The sequence below is a fragment of the Dendroctonus ponderosae genome, unplaced genomic scaffold, assembly GCF_020466585.1.
Source record: "Dendroctonus ponderosae isolate FM_Combo_2020 unplaced genomic scaffold, Dpon_F_20191213v2 Dpon_F_20191213_4, whole genome shotgun sequence".
Lineage (NCBI taxonomy): Eukaryota > Metazoa > Arthropoda > Insecta > Coleoptera > Curculionidae > Dendroctonus > Dendroctonus ponderosae.
Genome location: NW_026018611.1, coordinates 7,346,978 through 7,370,362, shown reverse-complemented (window position 1 = coordinate 7,370,362; position 23,385 = coordinate 7,346,978). Strand labels below are relative to the sequence as shown.

Below are 23,385 nucleotides of genomic sequence, written 5' to 3'. Positions count from 1 at the left end.
ATAATAACAAATAATAATGCAACCTAGAGAGTGATGTATTAATAATATTAAATTCGCGTAATAACAAAAATAAGGTGTTAAATCTTCATTTTTCTAGTAAAAGCTACACAATGACGGTACCTATGTACATTAACTGGCCGTAAATAAGAAACAGTTTACGCAGGAATCTATTTACATTTTATTAAAGAAAAAATGGCTTAATTCCATTCCCGTAAACATTTAGACAAAATGACTATGATTTGGAGCATAAAAATGCGCAAAAATTCAATTCGCCTGTAGTAAACAGCAATGGTATTGTAATATGGTTTAGCAGTGAACAAATCCCTCACATCAAGATGATTGAATTCACTTTTTTTTCGCGACCGGCGCGTTTCACCTTAAACACGTGCATATCAGTCAGTAGATTGTTTCTCGAAAGGCGCGTGGACACGGAGCGCTTCGTACGAGTTGTTCGGCGTCGCGACGCTCCAGTTTTTCGTGCAATCGGTTTGTCCAGTTTCGGAATGTTTTTGTTTAGTTTTTGTGCTAATAGAATTGAACCAGGATCAGTGTATTTTGGACTATTTTTCATGTGAAGTGCAAAAGATAGTAGTGGCGAATTTTCTTATTATTCTCTTGATATTTGGGGGAAGCTATTGCCGTAAGCATTTGAAGATCTGAACTTATATTCGGGGGGATTATTTTCGATGTTTTTACCTACCCAATAAAGCACGGTTTAAAGTCGATAATTTGTAGTAGCTTTTAAAGTCATTTGAGAATTTTAAAATGCGGCCTTCGAGCTCTAGTTAATAAAAGGATTTAAAATCGGAATTTTGTTTATGAAAACGTTATTTGGATTTCCACTTAAAAAGAGTGGTAGCGTTTTGTCACATTTTACTAATTCTAATGCAATTAGCTTGCGATAGCTGAGGTCTGGATTCATTAATGTTGTAGATTAATAGTAACAGATTTTTGCCATTTTTAAATGTGAATTTAAAAAAATTAGCATCTATGCATTGAATCTGATCAAGCTGCGCAAAACATTTGAAAATACCCTGCATTTATTCCAGCAGTAATTCAAGAGTCTAGAGAAGATCTGGTGGACAAACAGGTTTCAACACGAAATTATAACGGTACGAAATAAAACGCTAATTGAATTGGACATTTATTTCTATTATTGATTTCAACATTGATTTTACTCTAAAACATATAATTTAAAATCAATTTACGCGAAAGGGTGGAAAAAACCTTCTCACTTAAAAATATTAATGAAAAATAGTATATAGAAATATTTTAATAGCTAATCATATGAAATAACCAATCAGTTCTAGTTCGGATTTTTTTTAACTAAAATATATAAATTAATAAACGCGTCAAATGGTGAAGTTCTCTGGCTTCTATCTTTTTAGATTCAAAAGCATGTCAAAAATATATTTAGATTAAAATGTACACATTTATTCGAGTTATATTTTATCTTCCAATAATAGAATTATTTTTAAGCATACAGGGCTCACAAAAGCATTACCGATGTCAACTTTGGTTTTTTTAAATAGTAGACCCAAAATTTCCTTCCATTTCTGAATTCTGCATTAAATTTGCATTATTTCATACTCCACAGTCGCCAGTTTGGTCGGGTCATAGACCAGAATTGTTTTTTTCAGGAGATTTTCGCAATGGACTTTTAAAAAATACTTTCTCAGAGAGCGTAAGAAATAGTAACCTGCTATTTTTGGTTTTTAGAATAAGGATTATTTCGTTTCTTTATTGCGACGTTTTATTAGCGGCTCACGTGTCTTTTTTCTGAATCATAAAATATTCAAATTTTCAAAGTTCTAATAATTCAATTGACAAAAACTAAGTAATCTGTTTTTAATGTTAACCATAATTCTGAACATATTTTATCGATACATATTCATTATATGTATTAAAAGAGGTAAATGTTATACGTTTTAAAATAAAGTGTTTCTAAAAGTTGTCACTTTAAAAGCAGTCAGTTAAAATAAACTGCTCAACAAAATAGAAGTTACACGAACAAATTACGACTAATTTTGGAACTGGATACATTTTGATTTAGATAAACTTTCTGCAGGGTATCAAATGAAGCAATGCGAAATTGGTGAAAGTTTGATGGACAAAAAACGTTTTTTTCTATTTCACACCTTAGGGATTAAGATATCACTTTATATCTCGAAAAAAAATTAATTTTGATGAGCATCTCGTTTCTTTACACAATGGTACTAGAAAAATATTTCTTAACTTTTTAAACTTTTTAGTCTCGTGTTGATACATTTTATATGGAAAACCGATTTTTTAAATCTAGGGCTCATGCTGAAGCTGAAACTTCACAGTCGACTTTAGAAAATGATGCGGTTGAAAGTGAATTTCACTGAAAAAAATTTYGCTGAAAGTCTACTAGAATCACAGATTTCAGGGGCAATTCTGATTTGAGTCATTTTCCATGGAACCCTGTTACTCGAAGTKTTGCCTTTGATTGTCTTTAGTTTTAGCTTTAACTTGAGCTCTAATCTCAATTGCTCAAGAGCAGAAAAAGTATCGCTGTAAGTCCAAAAACTTGATTTTTTGAGACCACCTTCTAAATAGATGAGAGCTGACCCAAAAAATCAGAAAGGGTTGCTAGCTATTTGGTTCATTTTTGAACTTTTGGTGTTGAGATCCAAGATACTTTTTTTGTCCAAATGGCGAGATATGCCAAACTTTCCGAAATTTTGCATTTTTTATTTGCCATCCTGTAAAAAGTGTATCTGAAATACTTACTTTTATCAAAGCTTTGACTAACAGAGAGGAATTGGGGCTAAATTACACTTTAAACAGAAGCCAAATCTTTTAGAACAATCAGAATTTATGTAGTTCCAAATTTAGTCGAAATGCCCGTGTAACATCTATTTTGTTGAGCAGTTTAAAATTACCTGCAGAATGCAGAATTAAAGGCACAATTTAGTTTGCTAATTAAAAAACCTAAGATAGGTGGCAGTATCGTTTTTATGGAACAAATCTGTATGAGTGAAAGCAACTTTAGCAAGTGCAGATTGTAAAATAAACGCAGTATTTAAACTTACTGCCTATTTCTAACCGTTGAGAATAATTCATCCTATATAGATTTCAAAGTCAAGAAATAGCGTCCACAACATCAATAAACATTTCGTTCTCTGTATATAATTTTCGTATAAAAAAGCTTCAAAATTGTTCAATAATGAGGTTGGCGTCCGAAGTAATGGTACAGCAAATGGCTCTCTTCATTAATAAAATAAATAAACTTTACTAATGAAACTAGAAATTTTGTAAATATTTTTATTAGGTACGCTAGCTTTCTGCGATACTGTTACAATGTGAGCAATTGCCCTGGCTTGCCTGCATAAACGTTTTTGTATTGCACAGCAAACACTTGAAGTCATTCGTAATTAAGACCGCGATAGTTCCATTTATTGAAGTTTTTATTGCCACTTCTATAAATATACAGTGTGTCTCCCGATCAATACATGAATAGGGGTTAACGAGCATTTCAGCTCGACAAAACCGATCAATGAAGCAATTTTTTCCCATTGGGTTGACGATTGATGAGATATCAGATCATCAGAGATCAGAGGAAACCGAGCTTTCTGGATCAGATAAGATTAAGCTCTCTTTCAGCATGATATATTGATTATCTTTAGCGTTTTATTTAAGAGAAATTCTCGATTTCATTTCATTCCACTTTATTATCATTGCATTGTTCGTTTTGAAAGCCTATTTCAGATTTGCAGTTTTTGTTTCTTTAAAGCAAACATTACACCCATTTAATGCGATGGAAATGCGTCGAAAAAGTTAATTGTTACCAGGAGGTTAATTTCCCTACACGCTTTCGAGATTCAATGTTTTTATAATTTGATTAGCTCTACTTACTTACCAATGTTTTTGTAATTTGATTAGTTCTACTTACTTACCTGACGCCTGCCAATTAAGCAAATCCGATGCAAGATTTTGCCATTATTTTCGACAAAATTGTGAAAGCTGGAAGCGAGTGCTTTTTGGTTATTAACTGAAATTATGAATATATACGCATACATTTTAATGTTAGTAGCTCTTCGATCGAATGACGAAGCATTATTACGGATTTTTTCAATTAGGCAATTTTTGAAAAACGCGTTTAAAGAAAACATCTAAGTAAGTACTAAGTTTTACAAAATGTAGCACGGGAAATCAGTAAGATCATTGAAACTAGAATACAGTATTTTACCTCCCAACTCGCGATGATAATAACTTATTCTAATTTGTATATTTAAGCCTTATTGACTATTACTACTAAATATCCATATTTTTAGGTACATTTTTTATCAAGCTCTATTCATCTTAAATAATATTAACAGAACAGTGTAACCAAAAGCAAACATTCAAAAAATCACTTTGGAATAATTTGAACTAAAAATACAAATAGATAACATGGTCATGTCTGGTTCCAAGAATATTTGGGTGTAAATCGATGTACAGCAATATCTTTTAAAGAGAAGAATTTCAAAAATCCACTTTAGGTCACATATTTGATGCAAAGTTGCTGATGCAACGATGCAATGTTGGCAGCGCTAAAATAGTACTTCATAACGCTATCAAATGTGAGTTTTTCCAAACGCTTTTTTTCGATGAACGTTTAATCTGGAACGGATCACGGATTATTAATGTGATTTTGTTCATTTTTTTGAGATTGAACACACGTATTGGTATATACAACGCGATTAATTTGTGTAACAAAAAAATCAGTAGGTGAGAGCTCACAAGATTAGCGAAAAACTTCACGTAAATAGCTCGCAAACCCTTTATTACGACGGTATAAGGGGTTGAAGTTATTGAAATTGAAAAAAAAATTGTTTTTTGGTTCCATCTGTTACTTGTTTTATATCGGAAAATGTTTATGGGTATATCTGTGTATGAACGTTTCCACTTATTTTATTGCCTTTAAAAACTATTTTGTAATTTTTTTTGATTCAAACGCTGATTACCTCTATGTATTAAAGAATGCTACATGGGATGTACAGGGTTGTCCCCTTAAGGTGGCTAATTTTACTTATTGATTATGTCTAACAGATTTTGGCTAGTTTGCTTAATTTGCCTTATTCGCAAATTCGTAGGTTTTGATATCTGGGGTTTTACAGGTTTTACAAGGAAAATTTTTAACTGGAAAATTATGGGTCTGATTGTTTAGCCTAAATTTCCTATTTTTCGAGTAGGTAGGTACCTACTTGTTCGAAAATATTTGCTTGAATTGCGAGTTAAAAATATATTCCATAACATTTTAATAATCTCTTACTGCCTATGAGACCTTTGAAGACGATTGTTTTAACTGAAAAAAAAAAGCAATGAAGGTGAAATCAGAACAGTGGGCGTAGCAGTAAGTAGGTAATATTTTGGAAATGCATTGAATGATATCCAATCATAATCCCAATAAGTAACTGAAGGAATAAGTAAATGGCGCCTTTATTTAACTTGAATAAACTGCAGACATTCATACATTCATAGAGTTATAAACTACCAAAATTGCAAAAACAGAAAAAAGTGTAAAACTATTTGACAGAAATTATTTTTTACTGGGACATCCATTATTCGAAAGCAGCAAACGACTAAATAGTGAAGGAAAACGTTCGATCTTCAAATCCAATCTTAAGTAAATAATGCATGGGTAAATTAGTTTAAAAATGTTAATACATTTGTTTTGATTGATTTACAAGAAACTTGGAAAATTTGTGGAATATGCACTTGAGCAGGTAATGAAACTTTGAAGTACCAGTAACCAATTTCTCCTTGTCCTCTTGTAAAACCAGAGGAAATAATATTTTATTGTACCTGATGAGAAGGTCGTTTTCAAAATACTCAATTTGCGCGCTACCTTTCACAAAAAAAATTTAATTAACAAAAAAAAACAATTTATTCTTCCTACACCCGAAGAAAAAAGCAGGTTGCCATTTTTAATTACTTCTGATAAATTTGTATTCAGAATACTCGTTTCAAGAGATGGTTTTCTCAAAAAATAGAATTTACCGTTCGGACGAGAAAACCATTGAAAAAAGCAAATAATTTGATAAATTTTTAGATATTTTGTAAAAATTCTTTTGGCGCAAGAAACAAATTTTGCACTGATATAACACTTTACCTGCTCAGCTAGCCACTAACGAAACATTTTCTATAGACAAATCATAAATGTACTTTTGGAATTTCAGCTATACATGCCATGCCGCCAATTTACTTGCGAAAATACAATGGACTGTTTCAATGCTTCCTTTTGCTTCTAGTCAATTACCAGGCAGCGACCGGTATTATTAGTTTATTTCGCAAATATAATGTTTTCATCCATTAACTGTGAGATCCAACATTCTTTTTTGCATTGTTCTGAGGGTAAAGTGCTCACTTCCATTCCATTCGCGTTATTTTTAAACACTCTTTGCCGAAAATCAACAAATCTTTGCAGGTATCTGTTTGAACATTTCTTGCATTGTGGGCTGCCTTTTCTTTTATTTATGTTTACGCTCTTCTAATAAATTTGCTGTGTAATCTGACACAGCACATGTGGCACATAATGACTGAATGGAAACATTCCTAGAAGCAAAATTAATTGAAGAAGCTAAATAGGTTTCGATTGTTGACTATTTCATTAGCGAATTACATGAAATACATCAATATTTAAGGTCAGTAACAAAACTGCACCTAAACATTAACGATTACTACATACTCTAACGGGCTGTGATTGCTTAACAGACCATCAGGTGATGAACGATTTCGCATCATAAGCAAATTTCAAAAAGTGCAAATTGCAGTTGGGCTGTGCCAATTTAAACTTCGTTGTTTTCTTTTGTTGTCGAAATTTTTATTTGGTAAACTTGCTATTATTACTTAATTAAAACTTAATTGAATAATGCTCTTGTTTTGCTAATTTGCTCGTTTGGAATTCATATTTGCCTTCTCAAGTAAGACGTTACAACTGACCTGAAAATCTCTGTGTGAATTAACACACCATGCATTCTCCAAATACAGCATAAAGAGCAAATATTTACTGAGCTTTGTTATCTGGAACGCATTAAGCAAGATGTGAAGATACTTCACATTTGCACTCATACGTAGGCATGATTCTAGAATTTTACTTAATTACAATCACAATAACTACTGCTGGTAGGTTGTGATTGCAACTAGAGCTCGGAGGAGCCCATTCATGGCTATTTATTGCCACACAGGTCGATATTTTTACCCACATTTCGAACTGAAAAATCTCATCATTGACAATAAGTAGGCCATGTTTACCAAAACAAATATTTACATTACCTGCATGGCACACTAAAAACGTGCTTTGCTCCATTGCCTGTACCTACATAGAAACTTTTTGCCCATTTTTATATCCATTAAATTGGACGATCCGCTGCTGAAATTGAAATCAGAGATTAATTTTCTCAGAATACGTCCGCTATTTGCAGACATGAGAAAAATTTTTTTGGTATCGTAAAACGGTAGTTAGCATAGCTTAACGTGGTTGGAATTATGGTGTTTTAATTTTTACTTAGACATGAAGCCAGAAAAAGATTTGAAATTGAATATTAATTTTCTTTGGACTATATTATATCGAATTAAACGATTCTCGCGACTTTTTTGTCGGTTTGAAATGGGGCTTTACGATATACTAGCATTAATGTTGATCGTTTAAGGTTATTTGTTTACAAGAAAATAAGAAATGATTTTGTTAAATTAAGTTACAATGTTTATGTTATTGATCAAGCGCGTTTTAACAACAATTTATTTTTTGAGTGCTTGAAACCATCTTGTAGCATGTAGAATTACCAGCAAGTATACATTTTTCGGTGCCCATTAAGAAAAATTAAAAGTAAAAAATATTCCTTAATATTAAAATATATTGCATTTTTACAGATTCGGCTGCTTCAGATTACTGTAATGAAGAGACTTGTTTTCAATTTTCCAAACAAAATATTTTTAATGTATACAGTATTATTTCAAAAACAATAGTGTGTGCGAACGTCTTATGGCCTTGTTTGGAAAATAATCATCTTGGTTAAAATGAAACTAAAATTATCCAACTTAAAAGTCGTAAGGTGTTAAACCTGAAGTCAGAGGTGTCCACTGTTGATGGAAAATGTTTATTTTCTCGATTTATTTGTTGGTGGTTTTTCTCCAATTATTAAAATCTATCACATACTAACAATCTATTAGTTTATACTTTTGGGAGAATTAGAGGTAGCATAAACATTTTAGTCCTATTTAAGTAGTTACAAACAATTTACATTTTAGAAAACTTAAAAAAACGAAAGCATTTCTTAATAATATGGCAGAATAAGTGAATCAGGTAAGGTTTTTGGGCTTTCAAGCCATTGTAAAAAATAAATTGTTCCAGACTTCCAACACACACAGTGCCTTACATCTTTCTTAAAACTTTCGCTGAAATTATGAGTCATTTGACATTAGTTTAGGGAATATTTCGAGTCAATCGTGTCTGAGGATGCAGGCGACTCGTGCTTGCGAAACGTCAGAAATAAATTAATTTCCACCACTGACTCAATGTCCGAAAACCCGATCAGTTTCCAGCAATGGTCGCAAAATTTTAATTTTTTGCCAAAAATTCTCAGCTTTTATAGCGGAAATGTATACTACAGTTTTTGGTTTGAATATTTGGATCTTTTTTTATACTGTTCATATTAATTTAAATTAAATTTAAGCAGTTACATTCTAGTTCTTATTCAGATGCGTAACCTATTTGCGGTCCTGAAAAAAATTTTCTATGCGTATTAGAAAAATAACCTATTTCTGCAGAAAAATTTAGGGTTTTTTGAAGCTTGAAAACGTTTGAAATATGAAGTAAAATTCATCTAAACGAACTCATTTCAGCTATCGCAAGGTTTGCAATATTAAAAAAATAAATTGCTGTACAAAATTATTCGGAAAACGCTTAAAAACTTGTGGTTTGTCTACAAAAAACATGTATACAATTTTATACAGCTGATTTAATCAGCTATATAAAATTTAAATTTCAAAAACCAAAATTTTACGTTGAGGCAAACTTTGGTTTTTGAATTTTTGGCGATAAATCCTCCAAACTATGGACCTGCTATTAAGAAACACCATGTACAATGGGTTTTTAATGCTTCACCACTATCTTTAGCACGTTTATTTCATTTTTTCAGTACTACACGATTCAAGTTGAAAAGTTTCCTCTCATAAAGAACAGTTACAGTGAAAGACTCAGTGTAAAATTTTTTGGTACCATTTTGTAATGTTTGGATATATCACGCATCATGGCTTATGTAGTTTGGAGAGTGGTTATGAAGAAATACACCAAAATCAGGCTGGAACTTGGCAAATCACAGGTATGTAATCTTAAATGTTATTAAATGATTGTTGTGTTAAAAATGTGTCCGATTTTCAATGAAAGCTGCAAATATACTGAACACGCTCGCAAGTCTTCACTGCTAACGCAATGATCATATTGCAAATCTGATTAGTGCTAAATACGAAAGCAAACCCGGCAACATGATATTGCATATTTACCTTTACACAGTAACCACACGCTTTTTATTTTATTATTTAATTCTGCTTCTGTATTCGGTTTACTTCGAGCATATCATTAATAACACTTTCTTGATTCCTGCGGTGCCCCAGCGCACTTTATTATTAATACCTGCGTTTATTTTGCGAATTGCGGAAGGATATCAAAAATGTAATGAATATCACATACAAAACTGTATCGGATTTAGTGGATTGTTTTATTTCTGAATCTGATACCATCAAATTCAATTTAAATAAATGTAGTTACTTTTACCAACACTAAAATAGAGCATGAAACATATATTAACTATATACTGAGGTTGTTTTGCTGTCACTTCTAAATTACTCTCATAATCATCTGACTAAGCAATAAATGACCGTGTTTTTAGTCCGCTGTCGAACAGGATATTGCTTATATTAAAACAATACCGTATGATCCGACCAAAAAACGGACTCAATACATTCTCACGATACAGTAGAAAAACGTGATAATAAAGCAAAATATTAATTACTTACTAATTAACTGGGTAAGCGGCTTAATGTGCTTATTCCGAGTCCCGAATAGTTTTTGTGGTAAAGCTACCGGTAGAAGTCAGACATAGCACGATGGTGCTTAATGAAGACGTGAGAATGGCTAACGGTAAGTGATCAGACTAGTAAAATGGAAAACGTAGAAATCTATAATTCAGCAGATGATACTGGGTAAGAGAACAATAAAATTTATGATGCAACCGTAAAATACTCGAAGAATGGATGAATCCGTGTTGAATTTAAATTAAGATGCTGGCGTGTGGTTTATAAGCCAATTAGCACGTTTCTAAGTTCACATGGGAAATTGAAATTCTTCGGAAGTAGGCTCCAAATATTTAGAAAACATATAAAGTTTCAATCTTAGCAAGTGTGATAAAAATGGTCTAAATCAATAATATTAAATTAATTTGAATATGCAATTGGGGCGGACGCAAAACGCATTTCTCTTAAGTGACGCTTGAACTTGAAGGGAAATGGAAAATTCTCTTGATCCTTAAAAATACAACGCAAAGGACCGTAGGGTTAATTCCTGCGGAAAAATGATTGATTTTCACTTTTTATTTTCCATGCACAAACACAAAATTATTGCATGAAAACACATGCAAATATTTAATTGATACGCAGAGTGATTAAAAGAAAATGATTTTTTTTTTAATGAAGTAATAGAAGAGGAATTTGTATATGCCGGTTGTCTACTTAAGTTGACAACATATGGAAATCTTTTGTATCAAAATGTTACTGAAAAAAAGTTATCCTTTGTAAAAAGTTATGCATGTTATAAAATCTAAAAACAATCGGCAGATATGTAATTTTTGAAGTCGTGCATGCGGTTTATGAGAACATACGAATTTTGCTTCAGAGTTATGTACCTTAATTATTTTTAGCAATATCGAGAACTGTTGAGAAAGTTGATCAGAACGAAAAACTAAGTTCAAATATATAATAACATTCTAGCGTTTTCTTTTACATATTTGCCTCAAATTACTTAGAGATACCGAACATTTATACTTTTTGTTTATTGCAAACGCGATATTTTTTGTTCCGTACAGAAACTAATAACGAAATTCTCACAAAAGTAAATGTTTACGTAACTGCAATTACATTTGCGTTGTTATTGTAAAGGAAAATGTTGTTTATAGCAGGATGGAATTGTATGTTTTGACGTAGCTCTAAGTTCTGGTCAACTTTTTTTAATAACAATTTTCGATATTGTCAAAAATAAAAGTAAATACTTCACTCTGGAGCTAAAGTCCACACAAAAACACAAACCGCGTATAGGACTGAAATTAAATAATCTATGAGTATATTTTGGATTTTCGAGCAAGCGCCACTTTATACAGTGTGTCCCGTAAGCTCTTTGGACCAAAGGAAGACGGTCTGACCTAACTTTTATTAAGAAAAAAATGTTGCTCTTCTGCTGTTTATGGTCAAAGTTCTTTAAAAAAAATTATCTTTTTTGAAATATCGGGAGAACCGTACGATATATTTTATGGAAACTCTCTGTGAATTTGAATTGAGTGTCGTGGTACAAAAACTGCCAGAACTTTTTAGTTGGAGGATGAAATCAATTCATTTGTTTTAGATTGATGCACTAATCATTTATTCACAATTTTGTGCTCTTCGTAAAATCTTGTAGCATTCATAGATTTTGCGAAAAAAATATTTCTCTTGCTTTGCCACTTAATAATTGATAATATCTACACTTTAAATGAATTACTTTTATAAATATTTGCATTTCAACTAATCACTGACCAAGAAACATCAATGAATCAATAAGAACAGGACATGTTTGAAAATAAAAAATACATTTCATGCACATTCTAACTTTCACAGTAAGTATTCGTAGCTGGTTTGAAAATCCCGCACTAAACAGTGAGTTTAATTTTATCGATTTCCCTTTTTTCTAACTTTGCTTTTATGTAACTAATCTAATTCACATATCCCGAATCGATTTGACTAGTCTGCGTGTATATTCATGAATTACCATGCTATTTTAGGAAGTCCCTGAATTATTCCGAAGGTGTGCCATTCATGGACTATAAACTTAATGAGTCATTTGATAATATTCAAATGACATTTTCGTGAACGTAAAAGTACTTTGCGCTCGGGTTTGCTTTGAGTGTTGTAGTTCAGTCACTTTTCTACCACTTAAAAATATGTTTTAAACAGCAACTGTGTTAGCTCATTGATCAGTTTCTTACTAAAGGCTGATTGAATATGAATGCAACGTAAGGTTTCATTTACATTCAATTCATATTTTCCGTTTAATTGCCAACCCATTGTTTAATATACTGAATTGTTATCTATAAAAATTCAGTTTTATTTGGAATTGGAGATTTTTAAACGCCTACAAATTATTTCGTCTTTATTATGAATATTTATCAATGTACTTGGAATGTTAAACTCCAAAAGCAAAACATATAAAATAATTTGTTTTGTGAATAGCGAAAATAAAATAATTCTGTTGGGTGCCTAATCCACATTGCTTATATGCATTTGTCAAAAAGTAGCTAAAAATACTCCTTGAGTTACGCTGTAATGTTGCATAACCGAATTATGTGTTCAGGAATTGATATTACGAGTAATGAATTTCTGAAGTTTATTTTTGAGTCTAACTTACTGAAGTCTTGTTTATTGCTTTTGGGAATTTGGCAACATAATTTAATTCGTTTGTGAAACAAACACACTTTTTAAAATACTTTTTAAAGTCCATACTGATTGACAGTTTTTTTGAAAACCGTTTGTTTTAAATGGCATTAATGCATATTATTGTACGGCCCAAAACAACACTTAATTTTTGTTAAGGATGGCTATATAGAAGTAAGTAAGGCATTGAATAATCTTCTAGTTATCGACTTGTCTGCAGTTTCAACTTTCTTCACATTAATTCTATTTTTTTAAGCAAAAAAATTATAACTAACTTTCCATAAATTTATTCTTTTTAGTAGACAAACATACACGAAACTAACTGAAGCTTCATGATTTTCAAACTGGTAAAGAATACTTTGTGTGAAAGTTGAAACCTAAGATATTTATTTATGTCAGATATTACTTGAAATGTAAATTATCATAAAAGCTATCCATTCAAGTTGTACTTATTCATATCATCTATGTGAAATTTTCAGTAATAAACGCATTTTACAAGCATAATTCATGACTAAGTTAATAAATAAGAGCTGCAGAATTTTGAAAAGTTGTACTTTGTCACTCTTGTACCAGAGGAAACAATGTTCTACAATTAATTCAAAATTTCTGAATATACACTGCAATTTTTGCTATAAATAATTATTTTTTATGTTTTACTGTTTTAACATATTGTACATTGTGGATCGGGTCTTTTTCAGTTGCTTTAAGTTAAGTTAAGTTGTTTTTCACTTTGCTTTAACATCTATTTTGAATATTTATCATTTTTTACTCCATCAAAACTTTGATACATAAATGAATGTTTGTTGTCGTTGCTTTATATCCAAATATTATCGTGTCAAAGTAAACTCTCCTTGATGCTCCAATTGTTCATTTCACTTTGCACCATATGCAAATTTGCCCTCACATCTTCAATTATTCTAATTATTATTTTCAAATTAAAATTAGCATAAGCCATTAATTAGAATTACATTCATTAGCATACCATATGTGTGAATCTTTATAGCCTTCAGAAGCATGTGCCTGCTATCAGATGGGTAAGTGTTGGTTGCAATGAGCCATTTTATGCCCACCATCATAAACCATGAGGTGAAAATTCTGGTTATAAATACGAATACAATAAACCGAGAATGAAGTAACATTGTTAACGACGGTTGTTTGTTTTACTTTTAGTGTCTTTGAATGATGTCATATAATATTACCATGTATTATTTATTGCCTGCTTGTTAATTAGCAGAAGAGTGATGGAAGTTTGGTAACTAGAGATGAAAACAAGGTTTTATAAATAATTGTGGCATAATATAGAAAGGAGGGAAATTGGATTTCAGTTCAAATTCAAAAAAGTATAGTCTGCTTCTGTGTCCAATAATACAGATGTGGCTTTTAGAAAACTTCTAGTTTTCTGATTTTGACACGTTTTGGCTTTCACTTCCAGTTAGTTTTATAGTGAAATTCGTTAAGCTGAAGTCAAGTCAACTTTACTCATAATGCAGTTTCAAAGTCGCAGTAGAATATAAAATTTTAAAAGTCTTTGTCTCATTGGTGCCAAGAAAATTTGCATCTTTAAACATAATAATTATCGAAAAAGCAATCGAACACATATAAATTTGAAGTCGCTAAGTGCAAGAATACTCTTGGTCTCAATTGGTCAACTGTACAATAGGAGTAAAATACAGATGTGAAGCTTTCACTTTAGAAAAACAGCTTTCCTATCCTTAGTCTGCTGCTAAAAAAATTAGTTGGCTACATTTAATCGATTTTTATTACTTCCAAGTTTCCTATACAGTAATTTTTGTTAATAGAGGTTTAGCTTTGGCACGGTGGTTGGTGTACATCAGTTAAAAATATGCAATTTACTCTTTAGTTCATTTTTCTAGGTGTATGCGAATTAAAAAACCATTCACAGTCATAAAGCATTAATATAATTTAATAGTTAAATTTTGCTGTTTTTGGCTCCGTCGATTATATTGCAAACAAATTTCCAAATACAAATAATTAATTGATATTAATTGGCTAAAAACTTTATGGTATTGATTTACTTTAAGAAATATTAACCAGAATTTTAGAAGAAGTCTGCCAAAAAAATGCCATTTTTTCTATCAAAATTTCGCATCAATTATCATTTCTTAAAGTACAAGCTCTTTCCATATACAGACTCATTGAAATGTATCGTAATAAATTTATACTTTTTATAGACTATTATTCTTAATACTTATTATTTTCTTAATAATACTGTTAATACTGTTTATTTTTCGGGGGTTCCATTCCCAAATCCCATCCCGTATTTACAACCCTTTTTCATAGTTAATTATTTTTATTATTAATTTATTATATTTATTTATATAAAAACTCCAGCTAGAAATGGTCTTCAAAAACTGTTTTAGTGGTATAGCAATATATTGTTTCTGCTGCTTTTATTTATGGACGTTTTATATTTATTATAGTATAAAAATTAAATATATATATATAAAATATAAGAATATAATATTATAAACTAATTTTTCTGCTTTTTGCATATTTTTTAATGTGTCTTCAACGTGCTCCTAATTTTTGTTTCCGAGGATCAATGGAGAGCAGGTCAACGGTGTGTTAGCGGCTGAGGAAAAATGTCTGGAAACTTTTTTGCTTTTTAGCAATTTTTACTTTTGAAGACTATGAATGTATGAAAACCCAATAAACTTTGTGTGCATTTCCAACTGAAATTTGTCACAATTGCGAAGGCAGCATTAAATAATTAAAACTGTTCGCGTTCGTAAATTTTTACGTAATGCGTCTTTTATTTCAACCGGTACCGATATAAATTTTCATAAAATTACGTACAAAAAATTTGTCTGTTGTGGAATACGGAGGAATTGCTAAACTGAGGTTTATAATTCTGAAAAAGAACTCAGTAATTATTTATATTATGAAATCCATATTTTGTTTAATGAGTGCGTCTAATGAAAGCGGAACTATTTCCACACTTTGTGATTAATGTTTTCGTAGTTCTTTCTATTTAACACAGTTTAAATTAAATTAAGTTCGTTTTGTGTAAGAACGTTATAACCAAAGCCTCGAATTTACTACAATATTCATAAACTATTTGTTTTAGTCTGCCAGTTTAATCTTTTGAATAAGTCTTGTATTATAACAACATACACTAAAATAGAATGTGGGAACATTTCTTCATTCAATATCACTAAATAAATAACAATTTTATGATTTTATTTAGGCGCATTCATTTTAACTACAATTAAAAACATGTTTGAACACGTTAGACCCATGGGGAAAAGGATGGTGTTCCGTTCTTATTTCGTAGATGCATAGATATCCATTATTATTCCTCCATCTATTGAATTTATCTTTTATAATTATCATTCTTTTTGTTCACAAGAAAATCGTCGAAAGACGAGCAAAAAGAAAAATTGAAGTAGCCAGCACTTTATAAGTTGAACTGTAAGTGGTCGGCTATTGGTTCGTTCCACTTTTGGGAATCAATTTTATTACCGGCATTATATTGCGACAAATACAATGGAGAACCATGTGGGTTCAAGGACAGAATGCAAAACGAAACAGTAAACCTTGGCACCTTGTGCACGTACGAACACGTCATGCCCATTGTACCACACAAAAGAATATTAAAAGTGTTCGCCGGCCTGTTGTTGAATTTATGAACCATAAAGTCGTAACGTAAACAGACATTTCAAATTGTAATTTGGCATAAAACTTGCATTCATTTCAGAAATTCCGCTGAAAGTAAAAATATATTTTTTTGTCAACTTCCTTTGTTGGTTTGCACATTTTTCTAGGCGCTTACTTAGGTTTATTTTGAATTCTTTAATTTAGTTATTGAGCGTGGTTTGGAAATGGTCTCCGGTGTACATTTTTTTCATATTTTAGTGGCTTTTCTTAAAGAATTGAACTTTCTGTGCTGACATCTTATTATTACTGAATTTTCGTCCACATCGAATTAAAGTAAGTGTTTTAAAAAATTCTGAGTTTCAAAAGCAAAGTTTCTTCAGTTTAATTTTTGTCAAGCTTTTTTCCTTGATTTGATTGCGAAATAAATGTTAGCTTCTACCTTAAGGATTTATCAGTATAGATATTCCAATACTTGTTGAGAGTAATTGAGGGTCGGTTTAATATTTGCAGGTAAAATAGTAGGAGGAAAACTACATTTCAAAAAAAGTCTTCAAGTTGAGTCAATTACTTATACTACATGTTTTTTTGTATTTAAGAAATATGGTTTATTCTTCAAATTTATTTATAGGTTTCTTTTTAATCCGAAACGTACAGATTCCTTTCAAATAACAATATCGGCTAACGAGCAGGCAGGTTTCCGTTTCATATAATCGAATTTCAACTTTCACTCATGCCGTGCTTTTACTTGTGAACAGTTAGCAGGAGCTTTGTAAAGCTTTGATGTAGTTTGAGCCTTATTCAATAGATGGCTTAAGTTGGTACGTTGCAAAGTTTCAACCATATTTACATATGATGTTTTCGTTTGCTTCTTTGAGTCGAGCATCTTATTCACAAAATATCCCCCCAAAAGAGGGAACGTGCTGTGATCTTATTTAAGACAAGTGCTGCTAAAACAATGTTTGTAAGCTCAAAGCTTATGTAAATTCTCTACTGTGCTTATTTTCATTAGGACTTCATGTGCCACACAATTTCCGGTTTTTATGTATTTTGAGTGCAGCTATTTTATTGCTCAATAATTAATGTTGKGGACTCCATTTTTGGGGGATCTTTATATCACAATTTCGGATTTCTACCATTAAAATACGTTGAARAAACTTACGGTGTGGTTTATTGAGTACCTACCTTTTGCATTTATTAAAAAATCTATTTTTAATKARATTCAACTTGGAAAAAAAGGRCTTCTATCGCATTTCCTACAGAATGAGTATYTTCACAATCATTGCCATTTGATATAATCTTTATATASTAGATATGATTACTTAAGGTAAAAAATAATTTTTGTCAATGACTGAAATAATTAAATCKCAATCAATCAACCATTGTTAAAGTCTGTCGTCCATTATGCTTGTTGGTAGAATAGTAGAAATGGTCAGTCAGAAAAAATTTAGGAAAGGTAAAATATCAAAATCAACACCCAAACACTTAAACCTACCGCAAAAAATAATTTCCCTGATTAAACTACGATAATTATGATTGGCAAGTAATTTATCCTGTTGCAAACGTCGGAACAATCCGGATATTTATGCAAAACGCAACAACCAGAAAGATATGGATATTGCTTCTGGGTGTAGAACACTCGCGGCTTTATCGACTCGTTTTCTTTGTATCGAGTTTTAAATTACACTTTTGTTTCCGGATACCCATAAATGGTAAATCTATTTTAAAAGGGAAATTCGATGGTAAATTAAATGTTCCCGTGGACATACGATTTATTTAGAAAACAGATGGATCTGACAGATGAAGAGCACATAATTTAAGTAGCGGAATCACTAAAAATTGTAATTTTTAATGCAATTGTGCACCATGCAAGCAAACGGGGAGTCAACCAATACTTAATTTATATTTATTTGTCAGGAGAGTAGTATATGCGAGCTTTTAAGTGGGGTTTAAACAAAACTTTGGTAGACTCATAATAGATACGAAAAAAACTTTAATCGTAAATAGCGGACAAATTTAAATGATATATGTATATTAAAAGTCATATATAGAATAATATATTAAACTTAAAAATAACACCAAGTTCTCTGTTTCTATTTCTTGTTTAATCTAACTTTTTAGCTAATTTTAGGTTGAAAAGCTCAATTAAAGAGGTACTACTTTAAGTACATATTTAAATTACTATACAAAATGATGTGTTTGATAAATTAAATCCGTGGGAAGAACCATTATTTAGTAAGGATTTTATAAATAATTAAAGATAAACAGATGACCAAAATACACAATCGCGATCAAGTGTTACAACATTTGGAGATTTTTAGCTTCGCTGTGAAAACCTAATAGAAACTTAACGCAATTTAGATACTATAAAATATATATACATATTTTTTTAATTTGAAATAAATAAAAATACAAAAATTTTACACTTTTTAGGACCCGCGTGAATTAAAACAGAAGAATATTTGCGGTTTCTTTTGCATGTTTGTCACATTTCGTCGAGAGCGTTTCATAATCAGAGGCAATTAGTTTTATATAATAATTTCCATTTTTAACTGCCATTTCTCCGAGCTTGTGCAATACTTTTGTCACAACCACAAAATTGTCATCTACCAACTACGCTTTAATGTTGTTAAACGACACAAATCGCCCAGTAAAATATAACCAAAGCACTTGGTGTCGAAATATGGCTTTTAAAGTGTTATAAGTTTTTGTTTATAGCTGGAATTACTATGTTTGATTAATTTTATACTGCATACTAGTGAGGCTGTATGTGGTATTATATTTAACTTTATTCCTCCCAGTTCATCTCGTCTCCCCAAACGTCTGCGCATTTGCCAATACTAGAGGAAACTGGTCAAATATATTTATATTGTTTTTAGAATTAAAATTCGTTTTTTTCAATGCCACAAATATTTCAATTTGTCTCGGTATGATCGTAATTTATTTAAATTTCATATGGCGTTTTGAAATTGAAAACGAAATTGGAATATTTGAAATTCAAAAGTGGCGAAAAAGTCACAAAAGTCGTTTATAAATGATTATTTCATTGCGTGAGTAGGCAAGGAACGAAACTATAAAAAGTAAAGTTTATGTCACGTCACGACTTCTCATCAAAACTTTTTTAGAATAGGAAATCGGAGAAGAGAAACTAAATGAAGCTCCGAATTTTGATCATTTCTGCACTTTTGAGCTCCAATTTAAACATTTCCACTCTGCTCTTTCAATCTCCCAGTGCAAGTCATGCAAGCTTCTTAAATTGCCGTAGAACCTACTTAAAAATGATCAAGACAAGTGTGGCTAATCATTTCCGTTTCTGATGCAAGGGCTGAGATTGATGGATGTAGTTCACCCTTATGGGAAATTAAGGGTTGCTCTTGGGGTTCACAAATGCAAAAAAGCAATAGTATTAAGTGCTCGAATTCAGTGTTGGAATCAGTAGAGAAACATTTGGTGGCTGTTTAATATTAGGTAATTATTTGATGTTTTTTTTTGGAAATTGACAAGCATTTTGAATTTTACACAAGAAAGTACAAGCTTGTTCCAAGGCAGCAAAGATGAAAGTTGCAAGTTCTTGGGCATTTACGTTTGACTGACTTATTAACAATGAGTATCAAACAGAAACCTAAATTGCAAAATGTAACACTTTGTTCAACTATCTTGTACAGATCGGTTCTTATTCTTCTCATGCTTACGAGTGGAAGATTACACTCCTATAACCAACTTGTTGTAACATATTGCATATAAAAGCATTCCTTTCATAAGTTTAGATATCCGATCGAGTTACTGCTTGCTCTAAACGATCGTTTCTTTATATTCACGAAGAATTTGACCTAGCCAATCAAACCCGCATGGTGGAACATTATAAATCCATATCAAAAATAATTTTTCGTCCCTGTGTCATTGACACTCCCACTCATTGTATGGATGTTACTCGGTACGGTGAAGGTGAAAGTCATTCTTCCGAGTGACTTAGCCGCAATGTTGTATTAGGTAGTTTAGTAATTGAACGATGATTTATATGGGGACGCTGACGATAATTATTTGCCTACCTATTATGCAAAAGGATGCAAGAATCTACCTACCAGCATCTATGAAAGTTGGCGATTAATGGTCTTTAGCTTATGAGTTGCCTTGGAAATCTGCAGGATTTAGTAATTCGATCTAGGAAAAACAAGAGTAGAATTTAATCGTGCATACAGTTCAACCGTTCTTGATAGTTCTCATTTCATTTTGAGGTTTAAATTTGTATCGCTATACATTTCAATTTCGGAATTATCACATTGGAGCGTTCATTAAGAATAAAGTGTAGACACAGGCTTAATTTTTCGATTACTATTGACTTAAGTCTCTCGCTTCTTCTCAGGGAATCTGAGAATTTCTTATTCTTAATGTATGTAAAATGTTTCTCAAAATGCTAGCAGATTAGTGAGCTGAAAACATAATAATTTGATTTTGTTTGGTTAAACCAGAAAGAAAATATAGCTAAAATGCAAAAATGAGAACAAGAATGTTCTTTGAAAGAAGTTAGACTATCGCGTCCATTGCATGAACCAGAAGAAAATATTGCTGATGCTTCGCAACAAAAGAGCACCAAACAAATAATGTTCAAAAAAGCGGCTCAAAGGTCGAAACTTGTCAAAAAATCTGGTCGATAATCAGATCAGTAAAGATTGACGAGACATTAAACCTTGTTAACAGACAAGAGACGAAAAGTAACAAAAATTAAATTAAAATAGGCTCAAATTTACTAAAATTGCTTTCAAATGGTTGTCCACACAGTTAAATGACCAGACAACTAGTTTGCACAACTTATTTTAATTTTTTTATGCACTTTTAGTCCCTAGCTTGTAAAAATGCTGTGCCTCGTCGGTTTTTAAAATCTGTTTGTCAGCGTGATTCTTCGACAAATTTTGACTCTCTTCCTTGGACTTGATTTATTTGATGCTTTTGAGGGTGGTGTCTTTGTTAATGATGATATAAATGTCGAAAGGACTTAGCCATATTTTTTATTCAAGGGTATAATTTTCATTTATTTGAATTAAATACACACACTACAACATAGTTTTATTGAGTATAGAAGTTTTGTTTATTTCGAAAGACAGTTTTCAGCACGCTCTATAAAAATGCTTTTGCTTTAGAATTCCAAGTGTCTCGGTTTTCTTAAGGTGCAAAGCACTGCCCTTCATATTCAGTGTTTTCTTTTGAGAAATGATAGTTATTTCCACGTCGCTTGAGATGTTGCAATCAAATTTTGAAACTTTAGAGCTTCTTCGACAGTTGAAATTGCAATTCTCATATTTACACATCAGTTATGGGAAAAAATATTTAAATTATTGAAAATTAATACATTTATTTTACATAAAGACGCGAAATTAACAAAATCATACAGTAATATTATTCCAAACTGCTCAAGAAAATGAAGGTTACACAGCCAAATTGAAACTGGATAAATTCTGATTGCTTTAAGCGATTTGGTTTCTGTTCGGAGCGTTATTGAGCTTCATTTGTGTGTCAATATTTTTACAGGAGGTCAAATTTTATACAGGAGGGCAAATGATGAAATGTAAAATGTCGGAAAGTTTCGCATGCTCCTAGTTAGTCATAGAAAAGGTATTTCGCATCTTAACACAAAAAGTTTCTAGATAAACCAAATAGGTCGAACTGGTTGTTGAATTTTGCGGAAACTCTTCTATTTATAGGGTAGTCTCAAAAATCAAGTTTGTTTTAGAGCTCATGTTGAAGCTAAAACTGCATAGATAATTGAAGAGATAAATGTGACACACAGGATCGGATGAAAATTGATTCAAATCAGAATTTCTCTCCAAATCTGTGATTCTGGTCTTTCAACTAAAGTGAAGTTTACTATAAAATATTCCGTTCATTCCTGCAACGTGGTTTATCAATTTTTTTTCTCAAATCTACTGCAAAGTTTTCGTATCGTAATCGGTCCAAATAAATTAGCGTTTCAATACAAAAATTTTATTTTTTAAGACCACTCTTTAAATAAACAGGGTGTTTATTTTAAATTATTTAAATGAATTGAAATGTTTTTTGTCAAACTGAGAGCATGTAGAATTTTCATCATTTTTGCATTGTTTCATTTGCTACCCGGTAGAAACTTTATCTGATCCACCAAGTCTTTGCAAAATCACTTACAAACCGGACAATAATTGCACTAAATAACGCTTCAAACCGAAACCAAATCACTTGAAGCAATCGGAATTTATCCAGTTTCAAAATAAAGACAAATTGGGCCGTGAACGTCTATTTTGTTAGACTATCAACAAGTTTCGTAATCAAAAACGAAGTTTATAAGACAGATAGTAACACACAGTTCTTAAGACGCCCTTTCAATTTTTTATTTTTATTTTGCTCATTTCCAATACATAATTTTTTACTTACACTACTTACTACTCATAATTATAATGTTTTGATGCAAAAATTAGGAAACTATCTCCTATAGAACATACGATTTTTCACTAACAAAATCGAGCAAAATATGTTTTTCCAGTATACAGATTACTGCTGTCTATGCAAAGTTCAGCGTACAGATCAACTTAAAAGTGTCTATCTTGTATGTCAAGGAAACAGCAGCTACAAATTCAGCAAATATATGTTTTCAGTTATTTGTTAATTTGCACTGCTTATTAGCTTTAGCACCTTAATTGCGGTAGACGGTCTCAAGGTTTTTTTTACTTAAGGACTTGAGAACTTGCTCAGAAGTTGTAGAAGCTTATTTAGCAGCAAAAGCTGCTACTGCATTTGTAGGATTTTCATGCAGTAAAGTTTGTTAATTTTTTTAACTGCTTTAGCACAGTATAATTTGATTTAAATTACTCACAGTCAACATTTCATCTATTAGCCTGACGTCAATAGAACTTCGGCATTTATGTCTTCAAACCGATGCAACTCTTGATCGAAAAACCTTACCAAAAATTTATTTGCGTAAAAAAAAATACACGAGGAAGATTGACTTTGCATCAATTAACTAAAACATTTCGGTGTAACTGGCCCCAATTGGTAAATTATTTTCACTTCAATTATATAATCTCAGATCAAATATCCTTCAGATGGAAAGAATAATGT

General features: G+C 31.4%; 1 protein-coding gene across 3 annotated transcripts in view; it reads left to right on the top strand.

Moving 5' to 3' along the window:
- LOC125504238 overlaps positions 1 to 23,385 on the top strand; it is a 67,426-nt gene that overhangs the window by 5,128 nt on the left and 38,913 nt on the right. Inside the window, exons 1-2 of one of the 3 annotated variants that reach the window (XM_048665934.1) lie at positions 304 to 588; positions 9,147 to 9,329. The exons of 1 other annotated variant lie outside the window; for it this stretch is intronic. In XM_048665934.1, the coding sequence (XP_048521891.1) occupies positions 9,258 to 9,329 (72 nt within the window). In that variant the 5' untranslated portion in view covers positions 304 to 588; positions 9,147 to 9,257. Of the gene's footprint in view, positions 1 to 303; positions 641 to 9,146; positions 9,330 to 23,385 lie in introns of those variants that run through there. One more of the 3 variants, XM_048665933.1, reaches the window with a different exon arrangement.